Source organism: Heloderma suspectum, chromosome 1 (genome assembly GCF_057233095.1).
Source record: "Heloderma suspectum isolate Gila_16-S chromosome 1, 16-S_ref, whole genome shotgun sequence".
NCBI classification, from domain to species: domain Eukaryota; kingdom Metazoa; phylum Chordata; class Lepidosauria; order Squamata; family Helodermatidae; genus Heloderma; species Heloderma suspectum.
The window spans coordinates 68,886,193-68,912,515 of NC_139458.1; the positions used below are offsets into that span (position 1 = coordinate 68,886,193).

General features: G+C 42.7%; 2 protein-coding genes across 3 annotated transcripts in view; one reads left to right on the forward strand and one right to left on the reverse strand.

Annotated features, from left to right (window-relative positions):
• Nucleotides 1-26,323, forward strand: part of BAHD1 (bromo adjacent homology domain containing 1) — an 84,887-nt gene that overhangs the window by 25,536 nt on the left and 33,028 nt on the right. The window lies entirely within an intron of this gene.
• Nucleotides 17,242-26,323, reverse strand: part of LOC146357333 (uncharacterized) — a 91,394-nt gene continuing 82,312 nt past the window's right edge. Inside the window, exon 8 of one of the 2 annotated variants that reach the window (XM_084845321.1) lies at nt 17,242-18,300. In XM_084845321.1, the coding sequence (XP_084701447.1) occupies nt 18,262-18,300 (39 nt within the window). In that variant the 3' untranslated portion in view covers nt 17,242-18,261. The remainder of the gene's footprint in view (nt 18,301-26,323) is intronic. The other variant, XM_084845329.1, reaches the window with a different exon arrangement.

Sequence of the window (26,323 nt, forward strand, 5' to 3'; positions counted from 1 at the left end):
CTTCCATGAACTTGTTTAATCCTCTGTTAAATCTATTTAGGCCAGCCTCCCCCAACCTGGCGCCTTCCAGATGTGTTGGACTACAGCGTACATCATCCCCAGCCATTGCCTGTGTTTGCTGGGGCAGATGGGAGTTCATTACATCTGGAGGGCCCCAGATTGGGGAAGGCTGATTTAGGCAAATGCCCATCACCCCATTTTGTGGTAATTCCATAAGTTCTGTTTTATGTGAAGAAATACTTTTCTTTTGTCTGTCTTGAATCTTCTGCCAGTCAAATATCTACTTTGAATCTCATTTGCCCTGTTGTTGTCTGTTCACTCAGTTTGGAGAGATCCTTTGGAAGACCTTTGCTGTCCACTTGGGTTTTCACCATCCTGAATAGTATCATCTACAAATGTGGGTACCTCATTGATCATCCCAAGAATGGATCCCAATATAGAACTGGGTTGGGGAAACCCCACTGCTTCCCTTCATTTACTTAAATCAAGGGTGAAGAACCATATGTAAAGCTACTCTTTCTTTGGTGGGAAGCTGAATGATCCCACCTTACCCAGTGCTCAGCATGCTGTATGATATCAGGTGGGTGTGATGGTACCTGTCTGATGTCATTTGCTTCCTGTCCAAAGTTCCAGGTGGATCTTCCACCTAGTGCCTGGGCCAGGGACCAGGCTTAGTTGTGTGTGAGCTTTCCTGGTTAGTGAAGGGGATTTGGCCAGCTCTGCCCCAGCTTTGCCTGCCCTTTCTCTGTTCCCCATTGGGAAGGAGGTGGGGCAGGCGAAGCAGAGCTGGCCAGGGAGGAGGAGTGAAGGGGACTTGGCTGGCTTTTCTGGAGCTTTGTCCACCCTGCCTCCTTCCCCATTGGAAGAAGGAGATGAGGCGGCCCATTCCTCCAATGGAGAGTGAAGGGGCCTCGATCAGTTTGGCTTCCCTGACTGGGAAATCCTGTGTGCAATGAAGCAGCAGCACAGAGAAATTCCCGCTGTCATTTCCAACCTGTGATCAGAGATAACAGTGGGGAGTCTTCTCCCCACCTCTTCCAAAGCCCCTGGTGGGGCAGGACTTGCAGGGCCCATGGAGGCCAGATGCAAGGGCCTGAGGGCCGGAGATTGTGCACTCTTGATATTTATCCCCTGCTTTCTGTTCCTTTCATTAAGAATACTGGCTCCTGATCCATAAGAGAACATATCTTCTTATTTCATGACTGCTAAGTTACTTATGTGAAGGACTTTATTAAAACCTTTTTTGGAAACAGAAGTGCATGATGTCTGTATTGATCCTATTTACATGCACGTCTCAAAAAAAAATTCTAAAATGTAGTTGAGGTAGGACCGTCCTTTACAGAAGTCATATTAATAACCCTCAGAAACAGAATAAAGGGTGAAAGAGGTGCTCATTTGCAGGACCCCTATAAGGAGCAGAAGAGAGTAGGAGAATGCTTGTGTACTGGTTGTTTTGATAGGCAAAGATAATTTTGTAGTACGGTAGTTACTATATAGTAGGTACTATATTTTGATGGGGACCTGAATTTATTGCTGTTCTTTAATAGAACACTCTGTTAAGCACAGTATAGCATGCTCTTTGACTTTTTACTAGAGAACTCATAAAATTGTCTTTGTTCCAAGTCTCCGCTTCAGAAAAACCTATTAGTAGCCTGTCTGTCTTTCTTTTCTGTTGTTGTTCCTACCAATCTGAAAGGACACTCCACCTGTCACTTGAAAATTGCTGTATTAGATAATGTGCGTTTTTTACATAAGGGGTTTGTGTTTCTTTTACCCCTGTTCAATAATTTTGGGTCAAGCTTCTTTAATTAGTACTCCTCAAACCAAAAAGGGAGATCCTATTTTCCAAGTTGCACTTTTCCCAAAAGGAAAAATCACCCTCGGTATCTTGTTGCTTATCATTTGGCTGTTGAGTAAAAATTCTGTTTCTCTTATGGATGACATAGTACAACACCTTTGCCATTCTTAACCACTCTTTTAGTAGTAATAACACTTCTATTTCTGCGCTTACAAATACAGAAAATTGAATATAGCTGGTATTTCTATGTGTACAAAAGTTATTTGGAACACAGATGACTAGTTGCAAGGACATCATAAGCATGAGGTGATTTGGAGGGAAGAATTGTTGCATAGTCTGGGGAGAAGGGAAATAATTGAGTCATATGTAATCTCCTCATTCCTTACTCTTACAGCAAATAAGTGGGATGATTATATAGTGTCATATGTTAAGGTGATTATATATAAACTGAAATAGTTTGCTGTTGTCTTTTTATATTTTTTACAAGATTGAACTCTGCCTGACCATTAGTGGTACTTCTTGCTTATGTTCTGTTCTTTCCGTATGTAGTCTGTTTTTATTACATTGACCTCTTTGTCTGTCTGTATTTATTTTTGGCTAAGGCTACTATATTTTAATTTTCTACAAAGCTAATTTTTGTCTCTACCTTTCCCCCCCTTCATCCCAAATAGCAAGAGTATTCTACTTCTTTCACAAATCCATCTTAATCTCTTAACGTGGCCCACACTTTTCCTCTGCTTTAATGTTCTCTTTCAAGTGATGGTAGTTATTCAATGCTTAGGAAATCTTGTGTATTTCACAGCATGTTTAATATCCACCATATTTGGAGTGGGAGCATAGTGCAGTGGTAGAGCACATACTTTGTTCCCAGGTTCAATTCCTGGTGTCTGCAGTTTAAAAATAAAAGTGTTTGGGTTGCAGGTTATAGAAAGACCTGAGGCTCAAGAGAGCCAGTGCCAGTCCAACCTGATGCTCCCTAGAATGCTTTGGACTTCAACTCCCATCAGCAATCATGGCTGATGGTAAAGAATGCTGGGAAGTCCAAAACACCCCAGAGGCTCCGGAAGGCTGGAGCAGACAGTACTGGACTAGATGGACAAATTGTCTGACCTAGTATAAGCCAGCTTCTCACATTCCACCTTTATTGTATGAAAAATCTATTTTATGTAGCATGCCAGAGTTGCCACCATTTCCCCCCTAAAACAAAAGTGTTGAATTATTTTTGTGGTTCCTGCCAAGGAAGCATACTACTACTACCCTGCCTTTTCCCCAGTACTGGGACACAAGGCGGCTTACAAAAATTAAAACATATACAATTAAAACATATAAAAACATACAAAAGTTAAAATATATTTGAACAACAATACAATTAAAATTATATTAAAACATTAAAACAGCATTTTAAAACAGCATTTTAGCAGCTTACCCCCAGGTTTCATCTATGTCCCAAAGGCCTGCTGGAACAAGGATGTTTTAGCCTGCCTCCAGAAACACGTCAAGGAGGGAGCCATCCTAGCCTCCCTGGGAAGGGTGTCCCTCAGCTGTGGGAAAGCCACTGAGAAGGCCATCTCCTGGATTCCCACCAAACGTGACAATGACAGTGGTGGGACTGAGAGAAGGGTCTTCCCAGAAGATCTCAGAACATGGGCAGGTTCATAAGGGAGGATACGGTCTTTCAGATAACCTGAACCGGAGCCGTATAGGGCTTTATAGGTCAAAGCCAGCACTTTGAATTGTGCCCGGAAACAGACTGGAAGCGAGTGAAGCTGTTTTAACAAGGGAGTTGTATGCTCCCTGTAGCCAGCCCCAGTCAACAGTTTGGCAGCAGCTCTTTAAACCAACTGCAGTTCCCAAACACTCTTCATAGGCAGCCCCACGTAGAACGCATTGCAGTAATCCAAGCAGGATGCAACTAAGACAAGTGTCACCGCGGCCAGATCAGACATCTCCAGGAACGAGTGCAGTTGGCGCACTAGTTTTAACTGTATATAGGCAGTCCTGACCATGCAAGGAATTCAGACAGAAGCAAAATGTTTATTTAGTGACATTTCTCAGAGGGTTCTGTATATTTCTGCTAGTATCCATTACTCCCTTTGTTTCCCCTGCTCCAACACTAATTTAAGGTTTTGTAGTATGAAAGCCAACTTCACAGATAATAAAGTTGTGCCATATTAGAGCGTCTCTAAGTAATATGGCATCTGACAGATGTTGTTTTATCCAACCTGGTCTCCCCTGTGCCACTTGGATTGCTGTTGAAGAGATGCCCCCCTCCCTGCCTCCTGTGCAGTTCTGGAATGCAGTGGAGCGCTTAGCACTTAAACCTTTAAGTGCTAATTGCTTAGTAATGAAATATTTAATCACCAGGCAATTAACTTTTATGGGGAGGTGGCTGGTGGAAACTGTCTATTCTGATGGAGGTGTTTAATAACTTGTTGAAAACTAAGGTTCCCATAGCCTGTCCCACCCTGGCCAGTGTAATCAAATAAGAGAACCTTGCAGACTAATTAGAATGTGGAAGACTTAAGATTTGTTGGTAGCATGGCTAGGGATTAATTTTAGAATGACTGATTTGGTGGTTCCCATTTTAGTACAGTGTGATGATTTGATCACCTAGGTCCTAGATGAAGCAGCAGCCCTGGCATTAGATCAGGACATATGTATTCCATGTGTAAAAACCAGTGGTGTAGGGTGGAAACTTTTTCCAGTGCTTTATTTTTCTGTGAAAATATTTCTGTTTCTAAAATCTCATTGTTCCATCTATTGTTCCAGTGAATAGATGCTAATACAATAGTAGGCAAGCTTGGCACTTTCAACATTGTAATTAATGTTTTTTAGGTGATTATCCCTAGAGGTGTGTGTTATGTGAGAGAGGACCTATACACTTCAGAGATTTGTAAGGGGTGTGTGTGTGTGTGTGTGTGTGTGGCCATAAATACACATAATCAAACAAAAAATCAAATTATAAATTCACCTGCATGTCTGTGAACGTCAAATCAACACCAAAGCTACAATTCTTATTTCATCTCAGACTGCAAGTGAAAGCAAAATTAAAACTGGACAATTTTTGTTTCACTTTCAGCTAGCACACAGAGCAGTATCTCTCTTTTTATTTCATGAGCTGGGTAAATTGGAAGTATTTGCATAAGATAGCAAATATCTTTCTTTGGAACTCCCTGCCCCTGGAGGTCAGGCAGGCACCTGTTATGTTGTTTCCGGAGCCTTCTGAAAACAGCACTGTTCCAGGAGGCATTCCTTAATTGATCACCAATGGTTTCTATATTGGCATTCTGTTTTTTGAAAACATAATTTCAATTTGATGTTTTAATCCTTTTAGGGAGCAATCCTATGGCCACTAGACAGCGGCTAGATGGCCATAGGATACGTTTTCTGGGAACCGACCTCTGCCCACTTCTGCACTGCCTCGGAGGCAGCGTGGAACAGCCCTATCCACACTCACAAGAGAAGCATGGAGTGGACAAAAAGGGGCGTGGCTGGAGGTGTTCCAGGGTGGGGAGAGCGTAACTGCCTGTACAACGCATCCTATGCCTCCTTCCCCGCTCCACCACCCCACAGCTAGACAGACGTAAATGGCTGTCTAGCTGAAAAAGCAGGGCAGGAGAAGCACCGAGGGAATGATCCCCTCTGTGCTTCTCCTGCCCTGCTTTGGATAGGCAGTTGCCTCTGAGTTTGGAGGTGGCCGCCTATCTAGATAGGATTGCTCCCTTAGTCTTTTACTGTTTCATCTTTTGCATTCACCACTCCAAAATCTGTTTTAGATATGGAGTGGTATACAAATATTGTAAGTAAGTAAGTAAGTAAGTAAATAAATAAATAAGATCTGTTAGTTTTTTGCTGCTTGGAGCAGTAAAAACATTGTTTTGGTGGGCAATAGAATATATCTCTTCTTACATGCAGAAAGGTTACTGTAACACCCAACTGCTCAGGATTGCCATAAGATTCATAAGCATTCCGTCAACAGCAGCTTCTTGTAAACAGAACTGGAAAGCTTTCAGCTAAATCAAGACAAAGAGGAGTAGACTTAGCAAATTCATGCACTGCTAAGCTTGTTTCTGTTTCTCAAAATTAGAATCAGTCACAAGCACAATGACTGAAGATGAAGCGTTGTAAGTTGCCCTTGCTGATAGACACATTGGGCAGTTTCCAACATTGCCCCTGCACTGATTAGGTTGTGCCAGTGGGATTCACCGCTGGCACAGCAGGAAGCTAGAGCTTTCTAGAGTAACAAGGAGAAAGGAGCCAGGATGGTTGTTTCCAAAATGGGACAGGACAGTGGAGCTCCCTTCTGCAAGCTCCATTGACTTGTTCCTTTCTGGAAAAGTGCTTGCTGTTGCACTGGCAGTGGGTCCCCCTAGCGCACGGGCAGCATTGGATACTGCTCAGAGGGATTTGCTACATCCTGTAGCAAAAGAGTATGTAGCTCACGTGCTTCTAAATCAGAAGTGGAGCTAATAAATAGTGGAAGAGATTCTACAGATAATGACAGTGAAACTGGAGGTGCCCGGATGACCTCAGATGAAGGGTTTAACTCAGTTGAAGGGGAAGAATGGATACCATGGCATACCATTCACAGTTCTTTGGCTGTACTAAAATTAGTGTGTCAGCAGTTTTCAATGACTTTGTTGTTCCACCCCCGCCCCTTAAATTTAAACAATTTATTTAAACAAGTAAGGGAAGTTCATGCTGTTGTCTTTAAATCTTTACAAGTAATCCAATAAAAACAATGTCCACATAAAGCCTTGAATTTGTTTGAATATAAAATTTAAGCCACATTAAGCGTGCTTTATTTCCCCTCTTAATATTTCAGTTCAAATACTTATGACTATTGGGATATAAAGTTGACAACAGAATAATGTTTTAGTTTTGTTTATTAAATATGTCAAACATGCTAAATCAGATGATGCCCCATTTAGGACTAGAGCCTCCAGTGTGATCCCTATGGGCACCAGTGAGCCCAGGGACACTTCTCTTGGTGTTACCAGGCCCCCTGGCCCTCCTGATTTTTATATTATTAAGGTGTTCTAATTAATTTCTTTTAAACTAGGCATGCTGCAAAGCAAAGTGCTGCCCTCTAGCACCAACTTTATTTCAGTCCAAAAGAGTGGTTTGAGGCTCACATCCCACCTTACTTGAGTTCTTGGGAAAGTTACGTTTCTTTTAGTCCCACCATTTGCCTTTTGGGAAATAAGTATTTTCTGATCAGCCTTGCTCACCATGGCAGACATTTTATGAATCATAGAATCATGAATAGTAGGGATGGAAAGAGCCTGCAAGACCATCGAGTCCAACCCCCTGCTCAACGCAGGAATCCAAGTCAGAGCATCCCTGACAGATGGCTGTCCAGCCTCATCTTGAATACCTCCAGTGCGGGAGAGCCCACTACCTCCCTAGGTAATTGGTTCCATTGTCGTATTGCTGTAACAGTCAGGACGTTTTTCCTGATGTTCAGCCGGAATCTGGCTTCCTGTAACTTGAGCCCATTATTCCGTGTCCTGCACGCTGGGATGATGGAGGAGAGATGCTGCCCGTCCTCTCTGTGCCAACCTTTCAAGTACTTGAAGAGCACTATCGTATCTCCCCTCAGTCTTCTCTTGTCAAGGCTAAACATGCCCAGTTCTTTCAGTCTCTCTTCATGGGGCTTTGTTTCCAGTCCCCTGATCATCTTTGCTGCCCTCCTCTGAACCCTCTCCAGCTTGTCTGCATCCTTCTTCAAGTGTGGTGCCCAGAACTGGACACAGTACTCCAGATGAGGCCTAACCAGTGCTGAGTAGAGGGGAACTAGTACTTCCCGGGATTTGAAAGCTATGCTTCTATTAATGCAGCCCAAAAGAGCATTTGCCTTTTTTGCAGCTACATCACATTGTTGGCTCATATTCAGCTTATGATCAACAACAATTCCAAGATCCTTCTCGCTTGTAGTGTTGTTGAGCCATGTATGAATGAGCAAGTCCTCCCATGACAGCCATTTTTTGAGAGCACCTACAATGTTCTCTCAAAATTACAGAAGTGCCCACTGACTTAAAATGGTTGGGTACCCTGATTTAGTATATCGTGAAGTTTTCCAGTTCAACATTTTCTGGAAAACTCACATCACTGGTAAAAACCTTGCAAGAGGTTTTGCTATATGTCCAGGGAAGGTTGGGGACAATCCCCCCATATCCATCTCCAACTCCAAACCTTTGGAGCTGCAGGAGATGAAGCAGGGGCTTGCATTGGTGCTGGCTGGCTGAACTATTTGAGCTTCTCATCTACCTGTAGCCAGCCACCATAACCTTAGACCCAAACTGCACATTATGCTAATTGCATAGCGCATTGCTGAAAGTTATCTTTTTATTTACTCTGGTGTAAGCACATGCGGCCCTGATTTGAATTGAAACCACCACACACCAAGAGGGGAAGATTAAACTTCCCCCCTCACTTTTTTTTCATGAAATGCCCCCCCCCCGGGGGGGTGTTAAAAAACAGACTGCTTTCTTTTGGGGGAAAAGTGTTTGTGGGGTGGGGGAGAGAAGGTTTAATCCACCCCTCCCAGTGCGTGGTGGTCCTAATCCAAATCTTGGCCGCACATGCTTACATTAGAGTAAATAGAAAGCAAACCTTCAGCTACATGCTATGCAATTAACAGAATGTGTAGTTTGGCTCTTACTGTCTGGCCTGAAGCTAAAAAGCAGGGGCAAGTGTTTCTCCCCATCATTGCACTGAGCCTCTGAAGCTCTAAGCTAGAGAGAGAGAGAGAGAGGTTGGGGGTCCTCTTGTTGCCCCTTGCCAGATTATGAAATCTTGCCATGGTGAGTGGAAATGTAGACCCCTTCTAATGTTGCAGTGTAATCGGGCTAGTTGTCTCTACAGTGATTTGCCATAGTATGTCTATTAATGTGGGAATTGCTGATGCTTTTGAGAGGTGGATTGTGCTGCTTCTTTATATGGTGACTGCCTAATTTTTAAAGGTAAACCTTGTCTGTAAAAGTGAGAAAACAAAGTTTGAAAATGTACAAAATCCTCCCAAGAGCAATAAAACCAAAAGCTGGGGTTCTTTCAGAGTTAGTCTGTAGTACACCCAGGTGGTTTATGTCCACTGAGGTTACTGGGTTCTAAGCAACTGAACACTTAAAATTCTTGGAGATACACCCTTCAGTGTTTTTTGTTAATAGGTCTACACTATTTTAGATTCATTCTGAAGTGCAGAACTTGCTGGATTCAGGGAAATAAAGTGAAGTGGCTTTCCCTTTCGCTGAGTTTCCAGTCATGAGGTTAAACATAAGACTATGGGAAACAGCAAAATATTCTTGAGCTGAATTTCTAGCAGGCTCTGTGAAGCAGCTAGAAAGTCCAAAGAAAATCCCATGGGGGATGTTGATTAACAATTAAGAAATTTGCCATTGCCATACACCTCAAACCTCAAGAGTGGAAAATCCACAATAGGGTCAGCTTACAATTTTTTTAAGGTAATCAGTTTGCCTGTGCTACACAAGAACCAATATGGGTAAGATAAATCCAAATTAGTGTTAACGGTGCTTTTTTTTTTTTTTAACAGCATATATTATTGTGTTGGTGGCTTCTTCAAAGTCCAGTGCAATTCTGCCTATGTAGAACCTGTGGAGTGTATTATATTTTCAGACAGTGGCATGGGGTCAGGAGTGGATTATCCATTAGGTACAATAGGCACAGATTTCCTGTTTGCATACATACATGGGAACAATAGAAATTCAACTGTGAATGCATATTCAAGATCTGATGGATAGATGTCTGTTAATGGCCTTGATCTAGAGCAGTGGTCTCCAAACTTTTTTGATTGCGCACCCCTATCAGTAAAAATTTTTTGAGCATGCACCCCCAATATATGTATATTTATTTATAAATTATATACATGTACTACTGTACCAATGTATTATGTACATTATATATATATATATATATATATATATATATTTAAATACCTTTTATTCTATTTTTTATCTTTATAAATGAAATAAACAGTACCAACAACCTAGTCATTATCTACAGTTTCCAACAATACAGTATTCTTAGGAGGACACAGCAGTAACAATAAAGGGAAAAAATTATACATTATAAAACAGACACAAAAACAAATGAAAAAAGGATGAGATAAAGATGCAATAAACAATATTTTTAAAATACTTTATTTTGTTTATTAATGATACAAGCCCCCTTTTTGCTCTACTAAAACAGTATTATTAATAGTAACATTTTTATTGAGAGCATTGTGATTAAATACGCTTCATTATTTTTGAAAATCTTGGTTTAAAACTTTGTGATACCGTGATTTGAAGGTCTGGTTCTAAGTTCAGTTTATTTCGATACTTGGTTTTAATGGCTGTCATAGCTGTCATAGCACGTGCTTTCTTCTCGGCTTCATTCTGCTAAAGGAGAGCGGGAAGGGTTAATCTCCTTCCCGCTCTCCTTCTGCAGGATGGCAGCTGCTCCTGTGCTAGCTTCCTCTGCCATGCCTGGCAGAGACTAGTGCAGTTGCTCTCGGTGGCCGCAGCAGAGGCAGGGTAGGACTGGAGCTGGGAGAGAAATGCCATGGAGCTCCCCTCTCAGCTCCCCTTCCATCATGCTGCCTCCGCCGCCATCATCATTGCACACAGTGGCAGCTTGTCAGGGCAGTGGGAGGCTGCTCAATTATCAGGTGGCTCGCGCACCCCAATGGATTGTCTTTTGCACCCCCTGCGATGCATGCACTGCACTGTGGAGACCACTGCTCTAGAGGCCACTTCATTACTGCACTTAGACCTTTTGCAGCAGCATTCTCATTGGCTAATGGCTAAGCAAGGCTTTCAGAGCTTAGCCTTGCCAAATTTTGTTAAGAGTGAGTATAGTCCTGTCCTAAGCGGTCAGTGTTCCAAACCTTTTGAAAATTGATAGAAAAAGAAGGAAAACTACCTGGCAATTTCCCTCCTTCCTGAAGACAAGTGATAGGTCCTCTCTGGGCCACCATAGCAGTGTTCTGATTAGCTTTGCTATGTAAGAGCAATTGGTAGCAACAGCACAGGTCAGGAGAAGGAAAGAAAAGTCCCTGAATGTTTGAATGAAAAGGTATGAATGTGAGGGGTAACTGGGCACCCTGGACTATCGTTTTGGAGTTCCCTGTGGATATTTTGGAGGCTAGAATCTTCCCAGGGCTGTCCCCACTAGCCCAAGGTAACACACCGCCCCTGGGTATAGATCTATGATTATGGGACCTATGCAGTGTAAATATTTATCTATAGATCTGTCTTGGGGGCCTACGGTTATGGGAGTGCCTAGGGTCTACAAAGACTTTAACCTGGCCCTGCATGGAGTAGCTGCCCTAAAACATTTCAGGTGATCAGATGAAAGTAATGGAATGAGTAGAGAAGCAAAGCAAATGCCGACTTCTTTCTTGGGGCTGTTCCCAATCTAGCGTTATGAGGGTTAGCATATATATACCACTTTTTTCTTTTTTTCTTTTAGTGTTCAGAGCTCTTCACATTTGTTCTCTCAGTCCTCACAACAGATCTTTAAGGGACTAATGCTGTATTTCAGGGCTGTTACCTAATAAAAAAAATCATTGATTTAGCAATAATTTTAACTCTTAATATATTTGTATATTGATAAATACAACACTTCTGAGGAACAACTTATTCTTTCTCAGTTCTTAAATGCTGCAACACATGGCTGTGGAGATGGCACTTCCTAGTCACAGTTGTTTTAAGTGTTGTATTTTAAATGCGGGCATTAATTGGAGGTACTTTTATAATTGATTGAGCAAACCAAGCAAGTCTGGAATTTTATTCATGGGAGTAACCCCCACTAAATATACTGGGACTTTCCCAGTAAACATGCATAGAGTCAGACTGTAAATACCGCAGCCTCTACAATGCTGCAAATTGGGGGGGGGGGGGGGCTGGGAGAGAATGACTTGCCGAAGGCTACCTTTGACTGTGGGAGCTTCCCTGGCTCACAGTCTTACATTCTGCACTACATGACCACCCAAAATTATTGTAATTACCAAATACAACCTTTTTAGTCACTTTTCAGTCCCACTGACTGGTTTTGGAATGCATGGAGCTTGGGAGTGCATCTTTTTTTCTTTTTCCTGTTCCCCAAATGCAGGAAGAATATCACAGTAATTAAAACAATCTGCTTTATAGTAAGCTTATATTTTGGTTTTGGATAATGCTACGTTTTTATAGAATTGCAGATTTTGAAAACTACCAGAATCCACTATCAAACTATGGGTTAGATCCAACGTCGCACTAGCAGACGTTTGCTGGCTGACGGGACCTTTTCCCTCTCATCTCCCATTGCACACTGCTGAAAAATCTCCTCCAAAATATTTCCCAGCCCGCTGGATCAGATTTTGAAGGTGTGTGTTGGGGGCGGGGTGCAGAAGGGGAGTCACCTCCTGACAGAACTAGTTCCATCAATGGAATTGCAGTGTTGGATCTAACCTGATAACCTTTGTAGGATCAACAAAAATGCCAGAAAATGTAGCATTTTGAAATTTTTTTTGAAGGGTCATATAGTTCAACATCCTGCCTGAAAATCAGGAGGGCATACAGGCTTGCATGGAATGTTAAGTGTGTGCAATAGCCTTCCCCAACTTGGTGTCCTCCAAATGTTTTGGACTACAGTTTGCATCTTCCCCAGCTAGCATGGCTAATGGCCAGAACTTTGGGGAACTGTAGACCAAAACATCTGGAGGACACCATGTTGGGAAAGGGTGGCCTACAACAAATTATTATATTTATATCCCACCTTTCTTCTATGAAACCCAAGGCAATGCACTTGGGGTTCCCAGGAGGAAAAACTCTTTTAAGGCTTGGACCCAGACCTACTCCTCTGCTGCCAGCGTTACCTCCCATGCTATTCCGGAAGGTCCTCCAACCCTCTGGAATAGCCTTTTGAGGATGGGAGCACAGGGGAAAGAGAGGACTACCCACAGGTCAGCTGGATCCAACTTTAAGACTGTAAATTAGCTATAGATGATGAATAGGATGAAAAATTGTTCTGGCCCATTTCCTTCTGGCAGCCCTTATAAGATAAAAAAACTGTCCACATTGATTTTATTTTTCAAAGCGAAAGCACACCTAGTTCAGCCTTTTCTTGTATGATTTTCCTGCTAGACCCTAGTCACTTTTTCTAAAGCCCTACTGTGTGGGACAACGATGTCTTGAACCTGTATGAGGTCCTTCTCCATCTACAGCTTTTTAGACCATATTGGTAACTGGACTCCCAGTAATTCCCTAGGTCTCCATTGGGTAGTGTTTCTTGGTTAAAAAACAAGTATTACACATGGTTTGGAGAAAATGGATATGGAGGGTTCCCCCCCCCCCGCCTCAAAGCTCTAGAACTTCATCCAAGAAAATTGGGCATTACATTCAGGACAGACATGAGAGCACACCTTCACACAGCACATAATTCATTCATAGAGTTTGCTGCTGCAAGGTATGGTGATGGCCACTAGGTTAGATAGCTTTAGGAGAGGATTAGACAGATGTATCAAGGAAAGTCTACTAGGGTGCAATCCTATGCATGTTTAGACAAAAAGAAAGTCCTCCAACTCCCAGCATCCCTCCAGCCAGCCATGGTGGCTGGACCATGCTGCAAATTGTAGGACTTTTTTTTTGTCTAGACATGCATAGGATTGTGTCCTTAGTTGTTATGTGGAATGTCCAGATTCAGAAGTGGTATGTACTGAATGTTAGGTGCCGCAGAACAGCACCTCTAGAAAGCTCTTGTCCTGCTTCCTTGTGGCATCTGGTTGGCCCATGGTGGGAAACAGGCTGGTGGACTACATAGATGTTGGGTCTGATCCAGTGGGGCTGTTGCGTATAGTATTTGTGGGGGTTGTATAACTTTTCCTTGTGTTAGCTTTATCCCTTTATTGGCTTTTAAACTTTCTCGGGGGAAGCCTTTCTGTATTGACTTGCATGCTGAGGACCCCCTGCAGTAGCTGCCATGGAAATCCTCTGCCATGCCGAGGACCCCCTGCAGTAGCTGCCATGGAAATCGTCTGCATTTATAGAAGGTTCTGGGTCATGTTCTAGGGTGGATAGTTACGCCTTGCCAGAGAGCTGTATGTGAAGTATCGAGCATCACTATCTCTCACAAAACCCAGCATGATTGGACTGCACCTTTGAACCCATTCCACACTTCCCTGTGGCTGTGCATTGCAAGGGAAAGATCAGTACTGGTGATCAAGTTGTTCAGAGAAACCACTCGTCCTCTTCTCCTGAGAAATGTTTCACTAAAAAATTCCCCAGAACACAGTTTGAAAACCACAGCCTTAACCAATGGAAAGGGGAGATATTTGGCTTCCCTGTGAACTCTGCTAAGTGAAATAAAATCTCTAGCTTCCAAACAAAAGGACAAGACTGAATTGATAACTTTTGCACCCACCCAGGTTGCTGTGAAGTATCTGTTACCCAAGGGATGCAGAGCTCAACAGTTCAGAATAGTTGAATTATTTAAAAAACCTGAAAATGAATCACTAGATGGAGGAGAATCTGCTATTTAATAATACAAATGGGAAGGCTAAATAATATGTATTAATTTTTATGCATGTTAGACTCTGTCACTGAAGTTTGGTTCTGGATGTAACCTCTCAGAGTTTTACTATTCATGCAGTTAAGAGCAGTGCCAGGCCCTCCATCATGTGAGATGTGTGATGCTTTATCAAGTCTAGTCATTTGTTTTTAGCAGGAAAAATGTCAGTTGCAACTTGGATAAAACAAAACCATCAGACCATTTACTTGTTGTTCTTATAATAGGAAGGTTTTTGCCCCTACGATGTGGTAGACATCATTGCTGCTGCTCTTAAAACGAATTGTCTGATTTTACTATGAAGTTACAGGCAAATTTCAAATACCGTCCTTTTTCTGTTCTAGGTAAAGTTGTTTTCCACTGTATCTATTTTGGATGCATGTATATCAAGTGTAATAGGCAAATGGTTGGCTTGATTTTTCTTTCCTGCATTTTCCCAGGATTATATCCACCTGGTTTTGTAATACTGTTTGAATTTCTGGAGCCCTATAAAGGCATTCAGCCTGTTCTCATGAGGGCTAAAACTGGAGAGAGGATGTGGGTATGCATGCCCTGCTCCCAGTGTCCCTGACCTTTCTGTGTTGAGGGGGAAGATCTGAAGGGGGTTTCTGCTCGTGTTTGCTTGAACACGAATAGAAGCCTCTGCGTGATTGGGAACTCTGCTTTATCAGGGCTCCCAATAGTGCAGAGGCTTCTACTCACATTCAGATGAAGTTGAGCTGAAGCCCCCTTGCAGCTTGTTAATATAATTTAGCTAATTCCTTCTGTTTGCAAGTTACAGTACAAATTTTTACTAAGCATTGCTCTTCATTAGAACAATTCTAGGTGTTTTGAGCATCTCTCTAATGATGTAATGTTAATGCTTTATGTACTAATCTGCTTTCGATTCACTCACTCTGACTTTGCTAACACCAGTGTTGGCTCTGATAACATTCTCATGGAGATAGCGTTCAGTAAGAGAAAGCTGAGATGCTCCTTAGTCGTTCCCAGGGACCTGTGCATTCTGTGACTCCTCTCATTGCCAAAAATCTAAATTCTGTGCCCAGAATATAAGCTTACTGCTGCCCCCAAATCTAAATTCTGTGCCCAGAATATAAGCTTACTGCTGCCCCAAATTAATATCTCCCAAGGATGCTGCAAGGACTTGGATCATTAGAGAAATGAAGGCATAGAAATCTGAGTTATGTCAACAGTATAGTAACCGTGGAAGAAAAATATAGAACTATGCAAGTCATTGAAATATTACCTTTATTGATGCCTAGATGCAGGTACAGCCCTGCTATTTGTCTTGAGTGTTGCTGTTGCCTCTCGAACCTGTTCTCCAAACCACTCAAGGTTGTGAACTTCAGCTCCTCAATATTCACATCACTGACTGGAGCTACTTTTCTGGTCTCCCTCCTCTTGGGCTCTTGCTTCAAGCCTGCTCTTTATAGGCACTCTGTGTGTTTGTCTTAAAATAGCCTGCTTATTTTAAAACTTGTGCACCGCTTTTTCACATGCATTTCAAAAGTGGTTCACAAAGTACAAAAACCAGAACACACACACAATAAAACACCCTGAAAGTAATGCAAACAGTAAAGCCAAAAAGAAGCAGCATATCAGCAAAATCCAAATAAGCTCCAGGGACAAAAGTCATTAGTTTTCAATGCCTGGCTAAAACAAAACTGTGTGTTGTCTGCTTTCAGAACGTATATGGGCAAAAGCATTCCTTGAGGGGTATAAAGAAGAAACAAGTAGCCACTTAGGAGCACATTTTTTAAAAAGTGTTGGAGGCAGGGTTTACAGAGGCACAGAAGAACTGGAGGTTCCCCATGACCAGTGGCTGCATACACATAGCTTGACATATAGGGCAGTCTCCATGCAGCTGGATTTAAAGCACCCCGCTACCGCTGTTTGTTGTGTAAATTAGGCCCCCAAGTGACACCTTTGTGAAACTGAGGAGATGTAACTTGAGCTTACTCCCAGCCATAAATACTGAGCGCCCTTCTCCTTCTCAGTCATATCTTGAAAATCTAATTCAGGGGAGGCCAACCAAAATTGGGTGGGGCACCAGATGACCCCACCCACCCAGCCCTCTTGAGTACAAAGGTGGGGAATCAGTGAAAGCAAATCCAAACAAGCAGTAGCAGAGAGTTCTGCAAAAGCCTCCCTTTTAGCAGATCCATGTATTCCACAGCTGTGCAATCATCATCCTACAAATGGGACCTGCAACAAAATGTGGCAGTATGGAGTGCTCCTATTCAGAGAGCCAGCCAGCCATGCCTTCTTTTGGGATATTCCATTCCCCACCCCTACACTCAGCTTTTGTGGCCGCCAGTGGTATTGTAGAGCCAGGGCTCACAGGGACACAGCAGAGGCACTTTCTTATTAGCAGGGACATTAACATCATCTGCCACCACCCTCAGAATTCCCTGTTCCCTCTGAGCTTAGCTGCAGTAGCTGGGGTGGGGATGAACTTTCCCAGCAACAATATATTTTTCCCTGTTGTAATGCAGGGGCGGCGGGGCTTTGTCTTGAATGAGAAATTAAGACCCTTTAGCATTACCAAGGACCTGCTCCTGGTGGAGATGGAAACTGCTAGAACTGGTTTGTTGATATGCAGATCAACACCGCTGTCTGAATTTTTGGACTCTGCTTGGGAGCATGGCTGTGGGGACTGTCATGCTGAGTGCCTGCGCTTCACAATTTACCACTACACCACTGGTAGCCATTGTGTACGCTCGGTCTTCATCCAGCTGTTTTGGCTGTGGGGATTTTCCCCCTTAGAGTCCCATCCCCCCCCCCCGAAGATTTTGTTCTACGTTTGCAAACCTTGGGGTTCCTCTGAACATGCTGATACTCCCTCTTACTTCTAGCCCTGTTTGGAGCATATGGCCATTATATCTCAGCACCAGAGTCTGCGGTTAATATATACTTTATGATTTATATCCTGCTCTTCCATGAAAAGTACTCAGAGCAGTGTACAATATAATAAAAAAGCCATATAATGTAATCAGTAAAAGTACAAATACAGCAACTAATTTCTAAAAACAATAATAAAGAACATAGTATAACAAACTCTTAAAAACAAAACAAAAAAGCAAAATCGTAATAGCAGCAAAGGTAGAAGACGCTATATGTTAACAGTGGCAGCAATGAAGCTAGATGTTGCAGGTTAAAACCTGTGAAAATAAGTGCCTTTAATTTTTGGCGAAAGAGAGGTATAGGAAGACTGACAAATTTCAGCCGGGAGAGCATTCCAGAGTTGCCGCACTACCACTGAAAAGGCTCCATCTCACTTGCTGAATCGTCTCAATTGGCACCAAAAGCAAGGCCTCTGACATCGATCTTAGTTCCCAGGCAGGCCTGGGAGTAAGTAGCCCTTAAAGTCCCGTGCAAAGCACAGAACTGAGTAATCCAAGAATCTCAGCTCATTCCACCTCTCCCTGAAGCAAGTTTCTGGCTATTAAGGAAGCAAATGCAGGTTTGTTTGTGTGTCTGATGCCTGGTAAAATCTCAAAACCGAGATGGGTTTGCAAGGAAGGGGTGAACAGAATTTCTGCTGGCCAGGTGGAAGGGCTTCAGGGTCTTGAGTAGCTCTTTGCTCCTCTCCACGATTAGCAGAAACAGAACACATTACGCACAATTTACTTAACTTGCATAATTTACACTGGTGTGGATCCAGATTGCACTTAGTTCCCATTGAAATCAACAAGGCTTAAATCAAGACTAGCTTGTTCCACTGATTTCAGTGGGGCCTAATTTCAGGTAGCTTTGAGTCTGGATCCAACCCATAACGTTTAGAGTTTTGGTTGACTTGGAATGTAAAAATACAGAATATATTTGTTAGACATCTGCTTTTGGTCTGTGCTCCTGCTCTGTAGAAGCTGCCACTCTGCAAATCTTCTGTTCACCTGCTCTTCCCTCCTTCTGAAATCCTATTTTGCCTTCTGCTTTGAATGCATGCACTCACGATTCTGTAATAAAAAGGAATAACTTGTTCAACACGAGTTTAGAAATCTGCATATTTTACATGTCTTTGAACACAATTTGCATATTTTCATGAACATGACAGATGTTGAAGTATAGTTGGTAGACATATGGCATTTATCCTAAAATATTATTCTGAAATTGTTATCCTTGAGTGTGAGCAATGTTGAATCAGCTGTTACGTCTTCCCTCTTCAGGCAATTCAGAACTCATAAAAAGAAATAGTTCTCTTCTGCCTCTGCCATTGGGTCACATCAACTTGGTTCTTTTTTGTCAAGTTCTGCATCAACTTCAAACTATGAGAATTCTGTTTTACAATGCAGAATCCATGTGTGCCCATACACACATGGGGGGGGCAAATTATGGGTTAATTAACAACTAATCATAGGTTAACTCTGGCTTGTTTAACCCACGAACAACCAAAAGTGTGTGGGTTCGCACATCACAAAGCATCCTACAGTCAGGCCAATTGGACGTTGCATATCCAAATTGGAACTGTCTTGGACATGGCACACAACCAGGTTAATTAACCCACGACTTGTTGCCGTTAGGTGTGAACCGGTTCAGTATTTATCATGTATATAGCATTTTTTCAGCGTATATGGTAATTGGTCAGAGTTGGTTAGTATTTCTAAAATTCAAAAAATGTGTAACTTCTCAGAAATTGAAAGGGAAGCCAAGTTGTATGTTGAACAATTGAATAAATTCAATTTTTGCCACAGAAATAAGTAAAAAGCAGATCTTAAAATTGCACCTGCAGCATGAGCAGGAATATTTATCTTTTAATCAAGATGTTTGAGTGTGTCAGTGAGAAGTGAAACTTGAATACTTTAAGGTGGAATAGAAAAAATACAACTATGATTCAAAGGGAGACTTTATTTAAAAAACTAGGAGGGAGTAGAGCATTGTCATCTTGTATTGGAGGCCATCAAAAGTTCATCATTTCACCTTTGATTTGGCTTGAAAGAAGTGAAGATTTCAAGAGCCCTCACTAGATCTCAGAAGATACTGCATCTCTCTCTCTCTCTCTCTCTCCCCCCCCTCCCCCCACCCCCATGTACAAGCCAGAGGGGAAACATATTTGTAAAATACTGGCTTGAGCTTCTAACGCAAAGCATTTCCAGCATCTGTCTTTCTGCATTGATATATTATAGATTATATTAATACTGGGGGGAAATGGTGACTGTTTCTTCTGGGCACTACTTTTGCACCTCGTATTTCCCATGAAAAATGTAGATGACTCTTGATAGCCAGACTATACTGTGGGTGCTGAAAGGAATGGCTTGAGCTTAACTATGGCAGGAGCTTGTGGAAGTCTTGGGGCACCTATATTAGAAGGTGCCATCTACCTGGCCAGACACTTTGTTTGGCCCCATTTTGTCTACTTTCACTTGGCAGCTGCTCTCCAAGGTCTCAGGCAGAGAATCACCTGCTTACCTGTTCCTTTGAACTGGAGATGTCAGGGATTGGCATGGGAACTTTCTGCATGCAAAGCATATGCTCTACCACTGAGCCATGATTTCTCCACAAGGAACAAGTTCATACTTGCTCAATCCCATGAAAATCCAGTTATGTTCGTCGCTGTCCCTTTCTTACTTCAGTGCAATTTTAGCTGAACGTTATTAAACTGCTTTGACAGTTTTCTTCTCATTGGAATAAAGCTTGGTGATTATTTTATAGTATCAATGAAAATAAGCCATTGTACTTGTCAGTCATGTGCTCCTACAAAAACAATTCGTAGTGCTGCTTACTTGGCCAGAAATTAAGACCAGCAAGCAGTGCAGTACTCCAGAGGATATAAATACATGCAATTAAAAGTGAGTTCCAAGGGAAGGGCCAAACCTACAGCTTCATAAGTGGTGACCCTGCAACTACTACCTTCATTCGAATGTGCTTGCCTCATGGTCCTGAAATCAAACACTTCCAGCAAAGACAAGCCCTAGGTTTGATAACATGGTAATGCGTCCCTGTAATTTACTGTGGAGCGTGATCGCTTGACAGCAATATAATTGCTAGGATGGGGTAGGCACCCACAGAGACTCAAGGTACCCGTATGCTTGCAGCTACGGTATTCAACAAGAATGGAAACAGCTGGTTTCTCCACATATTCTTGCATTTTGAGTTTGACTGAAAAAGTTCACCAGCAGGTACTGCAGCGGTTATGCGATAGCCACAAAGGTCTGCAGCTCCTCTTGGCACAGTTTCATAGAGCTGAGAGGCTCTGCACTCTGTACATCTCAGTGAAGAAAGTGCCAGCTTCAGGAATGTCTCTTATTCATAGCTGAACTTTGCAAGTGAGGCAAAACACTGCTTATTAAAAATTATGTGCAGTTAAAGTAGAGGGTGTAGGAACAGCTTCGGGGGATTGTTTTTTAGGCTGAGGAGGTTACCTTTGTTTCCTTTTTCAGTTCTTAGTTTTTAAAATGGTTTTTGTACAGTCTAAGATCTGCTGTTGGAATATTCCTAAGTGGGAACTGTGTTTGGTTGATTCTCAGATGCTCCTGTGACTAGAGTCTCCCAACACATTTGTCTTTGAACTACCTGGACCTCTACCCCAGGGCAGCCTTCCCCAACCTGGTGCCATCCAGAAGTGTTGGACTATAACTCCCATCATTCTCAGCCATTGGCCGTGCCAGTGTGAGAGTTGCAGTCCAACACATCCAGAAGGTGCCAGATGGGGCAAGGCTGCTCTAAGAGCTTCATGTATCTGACAAATATGCCACACTCTTACATTGTCAGCAGCTGCACACTGGGATTGCCAAATGAAAACAAGGTTTGTGTGAAAGTAGAATTTTGGCATGTGCTGGGAGAAGCTGCCCCATCCAAAGCTCTCCCTAAAGACATAGAAAACCTGCCCCAATTTAATCTGACAAGTTTACTCGTTGGGCCTGTATTGAGCTGCATGGTTATGTCTGTACTAATCACATGTAAATTGGTTTTAAACTTACCTGTCACAGTTTCCTCAAAGAAGCCCAGGAGTAGAGATATTGCCACTGTCACTCCCCACATACTGCAACATGTATACAGATGCACAGTTGGGTTTATAATGTACAGTATTATCTTTGTCAAGATGCTGGCAATTCTTAGCCTTCCCTCCTCAAATTGCAGTTGCCGGGGGGAGTGTGTAGGTGGGTGACATGACACCTTTACTCTCTTGTTTGTAGCGTAGGAGGGCATAGGCCATGTCTATAGTGTAACTAGATGCTGGTGTGGAGGAGGTTTTCTACTATTTCTCTGCACGTTTTTGATTGCAAACCTAGGCCAGTAGTTTGTAATATGTAGAAATCGTTCAAGTGAGGGAAGGAGGTGGACATCGCTTTACAATCATAATGACATTGACCAAGAGCAGTACTCAAGAATAGTAGTATTGTCTCAGTCCAGTGATACATCCAAAACAGTATCTCTTTCTCCCTCCCCCAAAGTGGCTCAGTGTTCTAATAGCCTAACATTCTCAAATAGGTGTCCACCTCCAGAGATTTAAAATGTCTGTAAAAATTTTTACCCATGGGTTGTTGTTACATGCAAACAGGACCACATCAGTTGTAATTGCTTAATTGAAATTGGAAGCCAGCAAAAGCTTACTATATCATCATAGCTGTGCCAGAGGAAGGGTGTGGACAGCTCATGAGCCCCAGGCTTGTGCACGTAACAAGAAACCCTTATCTCAAAACCAGGCCAATATATGCACAGTTGGAGAAAATAAATCATGTACTACTAATCTTAAAATTCAGCCTAATGTTTGTGGTTTATGGTATATAGGAAACGCAGTTAGGCCTGTTGTTGTTCAGTCATTAAGTCGTATCCGACTCTTCATGACCCCATGGACCATAGCACGCCAGGCCTTCCTGTCCTCCGCTCTCTCCCGGAGCGTGCTCAAGTTCATATTCATTGCATCGGTGATGCTATCTAGCCATCTCATCCTCTGCCGTCCCCTTCTCCTTTTGCCTTCAATCTTTCCCAGCATCAGGGTCTTTTCCAGTGATTTTTCTCTTCGCATTAGGTGGCCAAAATATTTGAGCTTCAGCTTCAGTATCTGTCCTTCTAATGAGCAGTCAGGGTTGATTTCCTTTAGGATGGACTGATTTGACCTCCTTGCAGTCCAGGGCACTCGTAAGAGTCTTCTCCAGCACCACAGTTCGAAAGCATCAATTCTTCAGCAATCAGCCTTCCTTACAGTCCAGCTCTCACAGCCATACATTACTCCTGGGAAAACCATAGTTTTGATTATACGAACCTTTGTCAGCAAGGTGATGTCTCTGCTTCTTACTATGCTGTCTAGGTTTGCCATAGCTTTCCTCCCAAGGAGCAAGCGTCTTTTACTTTCATGGCTACAGTCACCGTCTGCGGTGATCTTGGAGCCCAAGAAAATAAAATCTGTCACTGCTTCCATTTCTTCCCCTTCTATATGCCAGGAAGTGATGGGGCCAGATGCCATGATCTTAGTTTTTTTTCTGTTGAGTTTCAAACCAGCTTTTGCACTCTCCACTTTCACCCTCCACAAGAGGCTCTTGAGATCTTCTTCGCTTTCTCCCATTGGGGTGGTATCGTCTGAGGTTGTTGATAATTCTCCCAGCAATCTTAATTCCGACCTGTGATTCATACAACCCAGCGTTTCTCATGATGTACTCTGCATATAAGTTAAATAAGCAGGGTGACAATATAAAGCCTTGTCGTACTCCTTTCCCAATTTTGAACCAATCGGTTGTTCCATGTCTGGTTCTTACTGTTGCTTCTTGACTCTCGTACAGGTTTCTCAGGAGACAGGTAAGGTGGTCTGGTACTCCCATCTCTTCCAGAATTTGCCACAGTTTGTTGTGATCCACACAGTCAAAGGCTTTAGCGTAGTCAATGAAGAAGAAATAGACGTTTTTCTGGAATTCTCTTGCTTTCTCCATGATCCAGCGAATGTTGGCGATTTGATCTCTAGTTCCTCTGCCTCTTCGAAACCCAGCTTGTACTTCCGGTAGTTCTCAGTTCACAAGCTGCTGAAGCCTAGCTTGTAGGATTTTGAGCATCACCTTGCTGGCATGTGAAATGAGCGCAATGGTGCGGTAGTTTGAACACTCTTTGGCGTTGCCCTTCTTTGGAATTGGAATGTAAACTGACCTTTTCCAGTCTTGTGGCCACTGTTGAGTGTTCCAAATGTGTTGATATATTGAGTGCAGCACTTTAACAGCATCATCTTTTAGGATTTTAAATAGCTCATCCGGAATACTGTCATCTCCGCTAGCTTTGTTGTTAGTAATGCTTCCTAAAGCCCACTTGACTTCACTCTCTAGGATGTCCGGCTCAAGTTCAGTGACTGCACTATCATGGCTATCAGGGACATTCAGATCTTTCCTGTATAGTTCTTCTGTGTATTCTTGCCACCTCTTCTTAATCTCATCTGCTTCTGTTAGGTCCCTGCCTTCTTTGTCCTTTATCATGCCCGTCTTTGCACAAAACGTTCCCTTGATATCTCTGATTTTCTTGAAGAGATCTCTAGTCTTTCCCATTCTGTTGTTTTCCTCGATTTCTTTGCATTGTTCATTGAAGAAGGCCTTCTTGTCTCTCCTTGCTATTCTCTGGAACTCTGCATTCAGTTGGATATATCTTCCCCTTTCTCCCTTGCTTTTTGCTTCCCGTCTTTCCTGAGCTACTTGTAAAGCCTCCTCAGACAGCCACTTTGCTTTCTTGCATTTCTTTTTCTTTGGGATGGATTTCGTTGCTGCCTCCTGAACAATGTTACGGACCTCCGTCCATAGTTCCTCAGGCACTCTGTCTATCAGGTCTAATCCCTGAAATCTATTCCTCACCTCCACTGTATATTCATAAGGGAAATGATTTAGGTCATACCTGAACGGTTTAGTGGTTTTCACTACATTCTTCAATTTAAGCTGAAATTTTGCAATAAGAATCTCATGATCTGAGCCACAGTCAGCTCCAGGTCTTGTTTTTACTGACTGTACAGAGCTTCTCCATCTTTGGCTGCAAAGGACATAATCAATCTGATTTTGATATTGACCATCTGGTGATGTCCATGTGTAGAGTCGCCTCTTGTGCTGTTGGGAAAAGAGGGTTTGCTATGATCAGCGTGTTCTCTTGGCAAAACTCTATTAGCCTTTGTCCTGCTTCATTTTGTACACCAAGGCCATGCTTGCCTGTTATCCCGGTGATTTCTTGACTTCCTACTTTGGCATTCCAATCCCCTATGATGAAGAGGACATCTTTTTTTGGTGTTAGTTCTAGAAGGTGTTGTAGGTCTTCATAGAACCGATCAACCTCAGCTTCTTCGGCCTCAGTGGTTGGGGCATAGACTTGAATTACTGTGATGTTGCATGGTTTGCCTTGGATTCGTACTGAGATCATTCTATTGTTTTTGAGATTGTACCCCAGTACTGCTTTTCCCACCCTTTTATTGACTATGAGTGCTGCTCCTTTTCTTCTAAGGGATTCTTGCCCACAGTAGTAGATATGATGGTCACCTGAATTAAATTTGCCCATGCTTGTCCATTTTAGTTCGCTGATTCCCAAGATGTCGGGGTTCAATCTTGCCATTTGACCCCCTCCAGCTTACCTTGATTCATTGATCTGACATTCCAGGTTCCTAAACAATATTGTTCTTTACAGCATCGGATTTTCTTTTCACTACCAGACACATCCACAGTTGAGTGTCCTTTCGGCTTTGGCCCAGCTGCTTCACTCTTTCTCGTGCTGCTTGGAAATATCCTCTGCTCTTCCCCTGTAGTATATTGGACACCTTCCGACCTGAAGGGCTCATCTTCCGGCGTCATATCTTTTAGCCTTGTGATACATTCCATGGGGTTTTCTTGGCAAGAATACTGGAGTGGGTTGCCATTTCCTTCTCCAGTGGACCACATTTTGTCAGAACTCTCCGCCTTGACCTGTCCGTCTTGGGTTGGGTGGCCCTGCACGGCATAGCTTATGGCTTTACTGAGTTACGCAAGCCCCTTCGCCACAACAAGGCAGTGATCCATGAAGGGGAGTTAAGCCTGACAGGCTGAATTTTGTTTTATCCAGTTTAATGGACTCGCTCATCATGTCATTTTTTAAAAGAATTGTATTTCACCTTCTGTCCAGTGCTTGTGGTTGAGAAAGTCTTGGTGCAACTCATCTAAAGGTTCTCACTCCCTCAAAACTTGAAGGACTTGTTCTGTGATCAAAACTGCTTAATTGTAAGTCATTTGAAGATATGTCAAAATAAGCCAAGTACTCTTAACATAAGGCGTTGTCTTTGCCCTGGGTTTGTAAATCTTCTTGGCCTTCCTGGAAGTTATTTTCAGATGTGATCTCTAGTTAAAAAAGAAAAGAAAAAAGAGGCTTAGCAACAACTTAATACTTCCAAGCCTAAATGCAGGAAGGCACCTTGTCGCTGGCCTAACCTTAGAGGTTATTCCAAATAGTTCTGCAAGGAGGAAAGAGGGAAGGAATAGATTTGTTTCAGTTGAAGTTGACTCCCTCAGGGCAGTCTAAATATGGTATTGATTTTTTCAGCCACAGTTTGGGTTGTTTTCTCCTGGACAGAGACCTTTTCCTTTCACAGGGACAAGAAGCTGTAAGATAGTAGAAACTGACACCCAATGGCCTCATAGTAGTTGGAGGTTATCCATCCATTGGAAGGCAAAACAAAAGTTTGGACTTCATTGTTCCTGTTCTACCTCTTTGAAGGAGGAGAGGGCTGCATGTCACCTTTCAGCTGATAAGGGTGGATGCTTCAATTGGTGACAGAGGACCAAGCTACACATTAGAAGAAGCTGCAGTGTGTATGTGTGTCTTGTTCTCCTTAACTGAGAGGAATGTTTGGAGGGGGAGTGAAAGACAACCTTTGGAGAATTCCCCTGTTCTTGGTGTGTTTGTGTGTGTGGGAGGGGAGTTATAGGTACCTGGATCTTTTACACTGTAGAGTAAAAAGGAACGCAGGCGTGATTTTTGGGAGAACTTTCCTGCTTGCTACTCAGGTATATTTTAAAGAGAAAGGCAGAAATATATGTGTGCAGTCTTCCTATCTGA